A 13307-nucleotide genomic window follows, 5' to 3' on the forward strand; every position below is an offset into this window, starting at 1 on the left:
TTGAATACTGTAAACTTATCATTATATAATATAAATTATATCTCAATAAAGCTGTGGGGGACAAGTTCTTGGGGAAGTTTAACTTTTCTCAGAACTTTTGGACATATTCTAATTCCAGGCCCAACTTATACTGAAGTCATAAGTCATAATATGTGATGAATACTCCAAGAAATGTATGGGAGATTTTCTTTAAGTCAAGGTAATTGGGCCTTTGCAAGGTGCAGAAGTAAAGTCTTTGTCTCTAGGGAATCCTGAATTTCTGACTCACAGCCTTAGGGACTGAAGAAGATTGTAAAAATACGTGCTCAATTGACTGCCAAAAGAAGTCCAGTATCTTTCAAGTAAGTGTCAACTTTAGAGCAAATGATGTAAAACTAGAGTTGCATCATTCATCTTTATTTTTAATATGTTTTATTTCCTTGACACCCTCCTAAAAAGATTCAAGATCGCCTAACTATGGCTATTCTATCCCATATATTTCCACCCCTTAGGAAGGAGAAGCAACCATCTTTAAAATTGAAAAATTTCTGGTCTCACCTGAAAAATGCAAATAAAATTTAAATTTCTGGGGACTTTTCCTATTACTTAACAGAGTGGATGGTGTGGATGACTTTAAAAGCCCAGTCACAAGGTAAGATGATGAGATTTTTATTAAAATTATTTCAAAAGAAAAACATTCTAACAATAAATATAAAGATTTTGAGTGCAGGTGATGCTTGCTAGTAGGATTTTGAAAATCACATATATACACATATATTTATAGGCATAAACATATACATATATTTAAATACATATATGTAAAGGAAAAAATACAAATACAAAGACATCATTTTCAAGACCAGAATATTATCTGAATTTATATTTTAATCACAAAATAGTTCATGGAAGAGACTAGGGAGAAAGTCAAAGGTGCTTGCAACATTAACAGACCCTCATAAATAATAGGCCCAAATGACTACTATATTCAAGTATCCAATCACTAAAATCTTAAGTAAAAATTATCTGCAGCAAGGGCCCATGGTGATTTATATAATATTCAGACATAAACTATGTTCAGTAAGAGTTCAAAAACACATGTAGTGAAAGTTGTTTAGGGGAAAATAGGATTAGAAACAAAAGTAAGTAACAGAGGGCAGAAGTACTTACACCTGTTAGTCTGAATCCCAGGAGGTGAAGCCAAAAGAAAACATATTAAAAATGCTTGCATTTTCATTTATTACAAATCAAATTCTACTACCCCATGCCTTAATTCTCTCCATACTAGTCATGAAAGGAGTTTTGGGCATGTTTTCATTGGAATTCATTGTTGTGATACATGTCTTCATAAGAGGAAGACAATGTCTTCAATGTTTTCAAAAGAGGTAAATGTATTTTGTATGTTTCATTTGAAAATCTCCCATACATTTTTTGGAGTATTCATCACATATTTATGACTTCAATGTAAATTGGGCCTGGAATTAGAATATGTCCAAAAGTTCTGAGAAAAGTTAAACTTCCCCAAGAATTTGTCCTCCACAGCTTTATTGAGATATGATTTATATTATGTAACGATAAGTTTACAGTATTCAACATGTTTTGATGTATATATATATATATATATATATATATATACTGCATAATTCCCAAATGAATTCTTGATGAAAGTTAATTGTACATGTTAAAGTATAATTTTATTTGAAAATTTATAAATAGTAAACATTGAGGCATAGAGGGGGAAATGGAGATTAGGGAGTCATAGAAATAAGGGTTTAAATTTGCTAACCATAAGATATTTATATTGTACTTAACCTTTGAAATCTCAGATTAATTTCCTCATAGTTAAAATAGTAAGAATAATATTTGGGTTACTTTGAAGACTAAATGATAAAAATTATATAAAGTGCATCATACTAGGACCTTACATGTCAATCATTCTTCTCTCATATAGCTAAAATAGTACATCTTTCCTTGTAGTATATAAATCAAAGATTAGAGTTTTTAAAATCTATAATTTGAGAGTTGGCAAATCCATTAATCTTTGTGCAGTATCATGAATGGGCTGAATTAATCATTTTAAAAGAGTTGGAGAGGATAATAGGATTATTTCCTATAGGGAGAATTTAGAGTACAGATAGCATAACTTTTTCATTGAAAAATCTTAGTACTTTAAAAGTTAGATCTTTAAGTAGCTAAGTCAATAAAACAAAACAAAAGGGAAAACACAGAAAGTTAGGGGTCCTTCTACAAGTTAGAGTTTGACTTCTGAGTTGGATAGGAAAAAAGTCACAAACTTTCCTAGGTCCATTCCAACACTGTAACTTCATGTCTGGACCTGCATGAAGTCCCAAAGCATTGAACCAGAGAGTTGATTTCTTATAAAAGACCAGGGGTTGGAAGAGAGGGATTAGAGGATGGCTAGGACCCAGGCCATTCTGACTTTACAAATAAGAATTTCATCTTCTAGGAACAATTCTGTTCTAGAAATCAGTGGTCTGCAACCTCTTTTTATAATATATGATTAAGTGAGGAACTCAAGTTGTTTATGTTGGTGTACCTCCTAAAACAATAAACACTCTTACAGGAGGATTTTGAGGGTAAGGATTATAAATGCTCTGGGTCCACCAGAAAGAGTGGGTTCCCATTGATACCTGGACACCAACACGACTTGGGCTCACTGTGTAGCCTCTAGATACCTAAGACAATTGGTGTATAATTTATATTGTTTTAATATTTTTTCTGAGTTAATTTTCCTAATTGGATATCTGCTTCAGTGTTTTTTTTGTTTTCTATTACAATTTTTCTTCATGCACATCTATTTTAGAAATTTGGATAAGTCAGAAAAACAGATAAAAGGTCTGTAAGGTAACCACTAATGTTTTGGAAATTTCTTTCCAATCTTCCTATTCTGTCTAGGTTATCTGGGTGGAGGTTTTGGTTTTGCAAACAATACTGTAACATCATGTTCATATTTATACAAATTCCCCACAAATGTCATATTAATAAGTGCATAATAACCCATCAAATAAGTGTACTATAATTATTTAAAAATCATCTTAGTGTTAACCAAAATTTGAAAACTATTTTACAAAAATAATATCCAGTAATGACAAAGATCTAGGAAAAATTGAATTATCTAATATACAGATCTCATGGAAAGTAATTTATTAGAAACTATCAAGAATCTTAAAACTGTTCATCCCCCCTGGCTGGCATAGCTCAGTGGATTGAGCACGGGCTGGGAACCAAAGTGTCCCAGGTTCGATTCCCAGCCAGGGTACATTCCTGGGTTGCAGGCCATAACCCCCAGCAACCGCACATTGATGTTTCTCTCTCTCTCTCTCCCTCCCTTCCCTCTCTACAAATAAATAAATAAAATATTAAAAAAAAAAAAAAAAACGTTCATCCCATTGTTCCCAGGAATACATTTACGGAAGTAAACATAAATGGGAAAAACATTTCAGACACAATGATATTCAACAAAGTGTTTGTTGAGTGCTTCTTAAAAGTTACACTACCACTACAAGAGTAATGAAAATAACTTCCTTTATACTGTCCATTTAGAAGAATTAAAGCAGATTGGTGGTTTCTCTTCTAAAGGTTTGCAAGTGATTTTTCCCCCAGCAACTATCTCAGGGTTGTTAGAAGTCCAAATGCACACCATAATTATTATCTGCAACTTCCAAATAGGAATCAATTTTTAGGAGATGTTTTTAGAAAAGAAAAAGAGAACATTTAACCTAATTCTCATCTTTCCTGGAAAAAATTTCAGTACAGACCCCAAATGGTTAATGTTGTTTCATAGCTTCTATATTATTCCCAGATTTAGAGTAGGTTGATATACACACGTACAGGTAATCAATTCACATCTTTCATACTCAATTCATGTATATTCTGGTCTACTCAAGCCTTTCTACCCTCTTTGTAATGTGTGTCTACGAATCAGGGTGCAGTTTGAATTGCATGGGAGTTCTCCTTTCCATAGCCAACAAATACATAAACATTCTATTATGCTGACTAACATGTCTCACAATTATAAACTGGAATTTTCAAATGACTATCACACAGAGAAATGGCAAATCCTACACCAGAAACACAGCCATTAGTTAAAAACAGTAGGTAGAAACTAATCCATTGAATCTTTTTTTAATCCTCACCTAAGGATGTGTTTTCTGATGTGTGAGAGACAGACATCAATCAGTTGCTTCCTATATGTGCCCTGACTAGGAATCAAACCCACAACCATTTGGTGCACGGCAGGACACTTCAACCAAATGAGCCAACCAGACAGGGCTCTCTAGGGATATTCTCAAAGCTAGGTACAATACCTTGAGAATGAAGGAGGTGTTTCCAAAATTATGTTTTATAATTTATTTACTATCAAGAAGAAGGCCAACTACTAATATCTATTCTTTCATTTTTTTCAAATTAAAGTCATTAGTTCCATGCTTTATGGTACATAACTCAGATACTTGAGCTAACTTCCAATTCCTGTTCTGAAAAAATATTGACCCTAATTAAAAACTCAACAAATGACAGAGGGGTGACTTTTACCTGGGCAGGAAAAAAAAGCAGACTCTTTTGTATGCACTTTGGTTATTTGATTATCTAAAATCTAAAGGATACAAAATTTCTTGCTATATACTTACACAGAAGTCTCACCTCCAACTCACAAAATGTTCAGTTTTGCATTGTCTACTTTTCAATTCAATTTGACAAACAATCAAAGCACCAATGGTGCTCTCCAAAGGTTTTGAAAAAATATGGTCTAAAAGGCCTTACTATTCCTGTGAATTCTGTTGAGAAGCAGCGTCAACAGCATCTGGGAACTTGTTAATAAATGCAGATCTTCAAATCCACATCAGAACCACTGACTCAGAGCCTTTTACACAGATTCTCTATGTGATTCAGCTGTTTACTAAAATTTGGAAATATTCCACTAGACAAGTGGTTCAGTTCCTCAGTTGCATGTGAGGATCATCTGGAGAGCACTATTAAAAATATATGACTGATTCTCATCCCTTAGACAACTTGCATAATTTTGGGACAGCAATCAGCATGCAGTTAAAAAAGGAGGTGGGGTAAAGTAAGAAAATGCAGATTTGAGTGGTACATTTGTATATATATATTTCACTTATTATGTTTTTATATAAATTTCCTCTTTGAATTTTATTTCCTTAGGGAAAATATTGTAATGATAAAATACATATGATGTGTGAACCCTATTTGTAAAGTATAAAACCCTAAATGAGTGTGATGGTTAATGAGTGGCATGGTATAAAATCAAATAAATAGATATTTTAACAGATTATGAATGTTCTTTTAAAATAATAATATTTAAAGTGTGTTCTGTGGGTTCACTGAATCAGAAATGACAGCCATTTATTTCAAAATGCATTATAACCTCAGCAATGGAATACAGAAGACACCTGTAGTTTTAATAAGCAACCAATGTAATTATCATATGCCTTCAATCTTCTGCCTTACAAGCTAGAAGGGGAATTTGTAAAGCTAAATTCAAAACTGTTACCACCATTCTGGCTAGTACTGATACACTTGATGCCCCTCCTACAACAATCTCCTGCTTCACATCTTAATACTCTACAGACTCATTACATTCACATGCAGTTTTCTCTTTTGGATTACTCCAGGTATAAAATAATCAAATGGAAAGGACCAACTGGACAGAGATTGAGTTCATTCTGCTGGGACTCTCTGAGTATCCAAGAGTTGAGAAGGTCCTTTTTGTGGTGTGCTTGGTGATGTACCTGGTGATCCTCCTGGGGAACAGCACCTTGGTCATCCTGACTCTCCTGGATTCCTGCCTCCACATACCCATGTACTTCTTCCTTGGTAATCTTTCCTTCCTAGACATTTGGTACACATCCTCGTTTATCCCCTCAATGTTGATACACTTCCTGTCAAAGAAAAAAACCATCTCCTTCACTAGATGTGTTGTTCAGATGTCTGTCTCCTACATTATGGGGTCCACAGAGTGTGTGCTCCTAGCAGTGATGGCATATGATCGCTTTGTAGCCATTTGCAAGCCTCTGAGATACCCCATCATCATGAGCAAGGCACTGTGCATTCAGATGGCTGCTCTCTCCTGGGTACTGGGCTTTTTCAACTCATTAACAGAAACTATTCTTGCAATACGATTGCCCTTCTGTGGAAAAAATGTCATTAATCATTTTCTTTGTGAAATGTTGGCCTTTGTCAAGCTGGCTTGCACAGATATCTCCTTGAATGAGATTACTATAATGTTGGGTAATGTAATATTTGTGTTTTTGCCATTGCTGTTGATTTGTATCTCCTACATTTTCATCCTTTCTACTGTACTAAGAATCAACTCAGCAGAAGGAAGGAAAAAAGCCTTTTCCACCTGCTCAGCCCACATAACAGTGGTGACTATGTTTTATGGGACAATCCTTTTCATATATATGAATCCAAAATCCAAAGATTCTGCTTTTAACAAACTCGCTGCCCTTTTCTATGGAGTAGTCACCCCCATGCTCAACCCTATCATCTACAGTCTGAGGAATAAGGAGGTGCATGGAGCTATGAGAAAACTGATGAGTAGACACTGGTTCTGGAGGAAAGGATAAGAAACTTAATCTTTGGGTTCATGCAAAAATAAGCTTAAATATTGAAGCCAAAGGTTTTTTAATATAAGTGCAACAAGAGAAGTAAAATCCTATGTAGAGTCACAGAATTTCAGAGTTGGGAATAAATTTCAAGATAATAATCTAACTTTATCTTTTTAGGAAAATGACACAAAAACATAGAGACAATTGGTCTAAGAAGGAAGATTAAACTTTTAAAAGCAAGAAAAACTAAATTAAGTTTTTCCAAGTAAATCCAGTACATAAGTCTAAACAATGAGAAAACATGTATTTTTCATTCCCCTTTTTGAGAGAACTATTTCATTCATGTTTTTCTGTTTGCTTATTGTTCATTTTTGTTTTACTCTGACACTTGATCTGGCCCTGACCTAAATTTTCACGTACTTTTGCCCTTTTTCTCTTCCTACCCATTTTTCTGCCACCCCCTTTACATATTCTGTGCCTCACTCACTATGCAGTTATTCAATTGCATCAGGTCCTTTCACACCTAAGGTCAATAGCATATGCCATTTCATTCCCATTATCACATTTCCCTTTCTAAGGTGACATCCCAGCATGCTCACTAAAGACAATACAAGTGTTCTATTTTCTGCAAATCCTTCCAAAATTTACCTAGAATTAGTTATGCCCTCCTCTACACTGCCTTGAACTTTATCTCTTTCATAGCAATTTTCCTTTTACTATAATCATTTGTTAACTTCTAAAAATCTCCCCAAGGGCAGAATTCACTGTTCTCTTTATGAAGTTCTTCATGTTCTCTTTATGAAATTCAGTGCAAAATTGATTAAAAACAGTAGGCAGTAATTAACAATTGAACTAATTAATTAAAATTTAAAAGAAGAGTAAAATACAGTCTGAGTACTTGATATAATACAGGGAGATAAGAAAACCTGAATTTATGTATTATTTAATTTATCCAATGACAAATCCAAGAGCTAATTTTAAAGACAGATAAAAGATTGAATAAAACATATTGAAGAGGTCATTTGGGCTGGATAAGAAAAAGTCATATTGGTGTATATTATCCTCTAATAAGCAACTGTTAAGGAAAAATACATCAAGTGTAGAAATCCTTAAAAACACTGACAATTGCACTTTTTCAGAAGCAATAGTAGTCTCATTATAAATATTTCCTTTTTCAAAAAATCTCTTTGAAATGTCAAATGAAGAATAGTATATAGTTGTATTTTTGTATAATATCATATCACATATTTCTGTGATATATAGTTGAACTGCCTGGTACAATGTCATAGCCTGAGCTGGATAAACAGAGCATCCTATGCTCAAGTGCCACCTGGCAAAGCTTTTAGTAACCCAACAGTGTGCAGGAGGGCACCTGTGCTTATTCTGCCCAGCATGATGGTCTGAAGCCTTATGCAGTAAGTGGAATGTCAATGTGGAAGGGAGGCCCAGTGCAGGTTGATGGAACACAAGCAGAATGAAGACAATGTCCACAGAGCAATTGGCCAGCTCAGGTTGACAGAGCCCAAGCAGGATGAAAGGGGCCTACACAAAGAGGCAGAATATGGATCCCAGCACCTGGTTGAGGATCACATCTATAAAGGAAGGCTGCCTAGTAGAAGATATCAGAACACACGTAGCACAAGGTAAACATTGAAAAGCCAGGGGAAGGAGTGGGCCAGGAGGCCCTGAATTAATTCTCAGGGCCTAAATGGGTGAGAAAGGCCTTCACAGGCCGATAATTCAGAGCATGGGTGCCCAAGTCTAAGAGGGCTGAGGAGAAAATAAAGACCTCCGTGGTGTGAGAAGAGCATACCTGAGGAGGGGGAAATAGTCAAGTGAGTCAGATGGATTAGCCTCACACAGGCATCTTTAAAGTGGGACAACCTTGCCTGAAGTATTAGGTCTCAATAGACTTAAAAGAATATTAGTGTAGGAACAGTGGGTTGTAGAGAGTAACATGAAGCAGAAGAAATGGGAGGTCAGTTATTTACAGTGGATAAAACAAGTAACAATTAAACATATTGAGACCAGTTTTCTCACTACCACAGAAGAAGTGACAAATGTAGAAAGACAAGAAACTACAATAGAATAAATAATATGGTGTTGGATTAGAATTTGAAACTGTGAACTCATGGCTTTCAACATGTATAGATAGATAGAGTGATGCACACATACATGTGGAAAGACATAGACACATGATGTATAGATGTAGATATATGTATAAAATTAACATGGTTGTAAATGTTTGTAAATGTGTGTGTGTGTATATATATATATATGTACATAGAACTTCACACATTTATTCCCCAAACATACTCACTGACAGTGCCTGGGAGCAATGGTATGTGAGGAATTATTATTATTATTGTAATTATTATGATATCTGGTACCATAACTTAATTTCTAAAACAGTTTTCCACTAAAAAGGAACCAGATCTGATTCTAGGAATAATGCAGAGAAAAATCTTGATTTTGAAAGACATGTACTTTGGGTGTAAAATTCTAGATGAACAGTTTTTTCTTTCAGTACTTTAATGATATTGCTCCATTGCCTCTGGTTTGTACTAAGGGAAGTCTTATCATGCTTAGAAAAGAACACAGAACTCTTTCAGAACCACAATCTATCTTTTTCTATCTTTCTTTTCTTAAAGCAACTTAATTATCATGTGCCTTGGTGTGGTTTTCTTCCTTTCTTATTGTCTTGATTTTTGAATTTCCATCTCTGTACAGTTATTGTTTTCACCAAATTTAGAAAATTTACATCATTATTTTTTAAGTATTCTTCTGTCAATATTTTCTTCTTGGGCTTCTGTTACTTGTGTATCAGACCACTTCAGCTGTCTCACAGCAACTAATGGTCTAGTCACTTTTTTTAGTTTTTTTTATTCCCTGTGCTTCATTTTTAAGTTACTATTGCTCTGATTCCAAGTTTACTAACCTTTTCTTCTACAGAGTCCAGTTATTTAATTCCACCTAAATGTATTAGGTACACAACTGGTTGATGTAGTCTTCATTTCTAGATCTTAGATTTTGTCCTTTTAAAAAATCTTCTATATCTCTATGTAATCTATGCCTCAAATGACATGAATGAGTTTTTATCTATCTTCTTGACTCTATGGGATATAGTCAGAATAACTTTTTAATGCCTTGTCTAGTAATTCTATCAGTCATTCATCTGTCGGTTTTGTGTGTGTGTGCGTGTGCTAGTATTATACCTCCAGTGGTTTTTACGTTTGTTTTATAAACTACTTTTTTTCAGCTTTATTGATATATGACTAACAAATAAAATTGTATCCATTTAGGTTGCACAATGTGACTTCTTTATACGTGTACAATGTGTTGATTTTATTTTCAGCCTTGTGTGAGCTCTAAAACTCATTTCTTTCAATCCTCTTAAATGATTCTTTCTTAGGACTCAGTTAGTTTTCTCATATACTTGCACTAATCAGTACTCAGTTGCAGATTCAACAGCCATCCCCTTAGATCTCCAGAACTCTTTTTCTCTGTAGCTTTCTCCTCTTCAGTATTTTGTTTTTCAAAACTACCTGCCTTGTTCTCCCTGGATTCTCAACTCCATCCCCTAAACTAATACAGATTCCACACAAGTTCCTCTCTCTATTGTATTACCTAAAAACTCACTCAAGGAAGTAAGCTAGGAAAATTATAGGGCCCAATTAATTTGCTTCTCATTTCTCAGGGCTCATTGTCCTATGTTGCTTGATGTCTGATATCGTAAAATCAGTTTTTCATATTTTTTCTGTTTTGTTTTATTGTTACAGGAAGACAGGTAAATCTGGTCCTTGTTACCTCATGTTGTTCAGAAGCAGACATCTAAATCCTCACCACTTTGATGTTCTACCCCCAGAAACTGGGGAAAAGCACAATTCCAGGGTGCATATCTATGGATTAAGCTGGAAAAAAACAAAGAGTTATCTTGGGGTATTTTTTGCTTAATCCCTAAGTACTGCCATAGTGATAGGCTTAGACTTGTAATACACTAACAGAGGTTGCTCAATACATTTGACATCACAGGTAAATTCAAACTACCTGAAGCTAGTAGAGTCTAGCCATGAAAAAGGGATCAAAAACTGTATCAAAGGGATAAATCCATCATCCCTCTTTCATGGGAGAGGATATTGGATATGGATATTTAAGAAATTGACTAAAATCACTCAGCTTATACAGAAAATCCAAATTGCAATTCTTCACTCCAGATCACAAGTGTACTGTTTTTCCCCTATATCACAGCTCTGACCATTCACAGGAAAACATAGTCAATCACTTTGTAGACATTTGTCCTAAACTTCTCCCTAGAGTACATCATCCACACCTAGGGCTCAGTTTTCTTCTCTGGACTTTGCAATGTATTGCTTTAGTCCTGACCTCTCTTCTCGACTTCCCTAATCTCTTCACCCAGAAGTCTCACCATCACTGCATAGTCCACCAGTCAACCAGTTGACATCCTTATTTTCATGAAGTGATCCTCCTTAAGCCTCTCTTCTCATCTAACCAATGGTTGCATCAGACTTCTTTACTTAGATCCTTAGAGTCATCTTTGGTGACTATCTATCTGAGAAATCCTCCAATCCAATCCCACAACCCTATAATTCCTATATTCATCCTGTCTTTCCCATCCCATTGTTTCACTAGTCTTCATTGCCTCAATGGATGCTGTTGCAATGGGCTTCTAACTCATTCTTAATCAATCCTCCACACTGTCACAAAACCAGTCTTTCTAACCAAACATTTAATATGATTATATCAAACAAGTGGGAGAAAATCTGCACTGACTTTCCATTTTCTACCAAGACCAATATACAAGATTATTGGAAATCTGGCCTCATTAAACCATTTCACCTTCATCTCTTAAATGAATGCTAACAGTATTGAAATAATCTCTCTAAGCCCTTGGATAACAAAAATTGAGGCAACTGGTTATGGGTTTTGGATTTATTTTCTCATTTGGTTGTTGCAAACAACCTCATGATACAGGCATTGCTGTGTCCATTTTCCAAATGAAGTAACCAAAGCACAGAGAGGTCATACTCAGTTGTCCTAGGTCATGTAGCTAGGCAGTAGAAAAGTAGGAATTCAATCCTGAGTTCTTTGGTTGTAAAGACCATGGTTTCCCATAATACCACCTCACTACTCCTGTGGCAGTAGTTACTATATTGATAGGTATTGGCATTTTAAGTGAGAAATAGATTTTTTCCACAAGTTTTTACTTCTTCAACAAGAGTATGTAGATCTTTAGGTAGAATAATATGCTTCTTGATGTTCATTGAGAATCAGGTTATCATATACCTTATTTTATTGTGCTAATGAGGATTCAATGGAAAGGATGATGAACAGGATTTTTTGAGTTATTATCTATTACCATTTACTTCACTCCTTCCTTTGTTCACACACCTTTTTATTTGCTATGATATGCCCCTTCATCTTCAATGGGGCAATGCCTCATTGCATCTGCAATTCAGTGTAGTCTATGTGTTAACATTAAAAAGTATTGATTATTTCATATGGAATCTACCAATCTCTCCTTTTCATTGTGAAATGGAAATAAAAGAGAATGCTAACAGTACCATGCTATTTAATGTATTAAAATAATATATGAAATATAGAAATACTAATTATAGGCAATAAAAGAATAAGAGATCCATGGTAATCAGGTATGTGTGCTACTGAAGTTGATTCAAATCAGGCAGAGCAATTCACAACACCAATGCCTGTCATCCTTTCAAAAACTTTAGGAGGTCTTCACAAAGTGAAGGCATCATCATAAACTTATAGATATTTTGTGAAGTCAGGCTCAGAAAAGTATCCATTTGGACTTAGTAAACCCACGGCCAGATAACAGAACAATTTAAAGGGAATGAAAGCTTTACTTAGGAAGGCTCCATATAGAAATAGAGGTTTGTGAGGCTCAGATGCTTTCTATCTACTTATGCAGAGATCATATTCACCCTGCCTTTCTTCAGGGAGTGAAGGCGAAATCTCTGAGGGTAAAATGAGTACCTATGACTAGTTGGAATTAATAAGCTTGAACTCGTATCACTGTGTTAGCTGTTGCTTATATTTACTGCTACTCTCCTACCTATTACTTCCACTCCCTCACCTTTCCTTTACTCTTTCAATGGCCACAGGTCATTGCCTTCAAGGATTATCATGGAATAACAATTGGTCAGTTCCTTGACCCCAGTATATCTACCTGTATTGAAGTTGTTACACTTTAGACAGAATAGATATATTCTGATACAATATTCTCACATGCCCTAAAGTTAATCCAAGTTCTTTTCTTGTATCTTCTACACCAATGCACAGCCTTTAACCTGGGTCTAAACCATCACAACAACTGTACTGACTCTCGTGACAACTCCATGATAAAGAACAAATAAGTTTTGCACATTAACCTCACACTTAATCATCTGGCCCAGAGGAGAATTACAAACACTATAAATGCTGCTGAGTGTACATTTTTAAATTCCTCATATATTGTGTTTATATAATATTTATATAAGATATATTCATATGTTTTAATAATTTACATAAATTTAGTGAATTTGGGGTATTATATATTATATAATATAGATACCATGTCTTTTTAAGTGCTAATGGGTCCCTATACACCTGTGGATTTAAGAAAACAGCTGTCAGGAAAAGGCACAGTTAAAAGAAAGAGTACTAGTAGTTTCACTGATATACTCTGTAGCTTCCCTGAATTTACAAAATAATGTCAGCAGCATG

At 34.9% G+C, this 13307-nt stretch overlaps 1 protein-coding gene across 1 annotated transcript; it reads left to right on the forward strand.

Annotated features, from left to right (window-relative positions):
* The first annotated feature begins 5487 nt into the window (after positions 1 to 5487).
* Positions 5488 to 6581, forward strand: LOC114488763 (olfactory receptor 13C7-like). The gene has a single exon (XM_028502583.2). It carries the CDS (start codon positions 5643 to 5645, stop codon positions 6579 to 6581), a length of 939 nt encoding a protein of 312 aa, XP_028358384.1. The 5' UTR covers positions 5488 to 5642.
* Positions 6582 to 13307: the final 6726 nt, after the last annotated feature.

Source organism: Phyllostomus discolor, chromosome 3 (genome assembly GCF_004126475.2).
Source record: "Phyllostomus discolor isolate MPI-MPIP mPhyDis1 chromosome 3, mPhyDis1.pri.v3, whole genome shotgun sequence".
Lineage (NCBI taxonomy): Eukaryota > Metazoa > Chordata > Mammalia > Chiroptera > Phyllostomidae > Phyllostomus > Phyllostomus discolor.

What these genes read in the sequence shown, in the direction of transcription:
- LOC114488763 (XM_028502583.2), top strand. Translation starts at nt 5,643, where the DNA reads ATGGAAAGGACCAACTGGACAGAGATTGAGTTCATTCTGCTGGGACTC.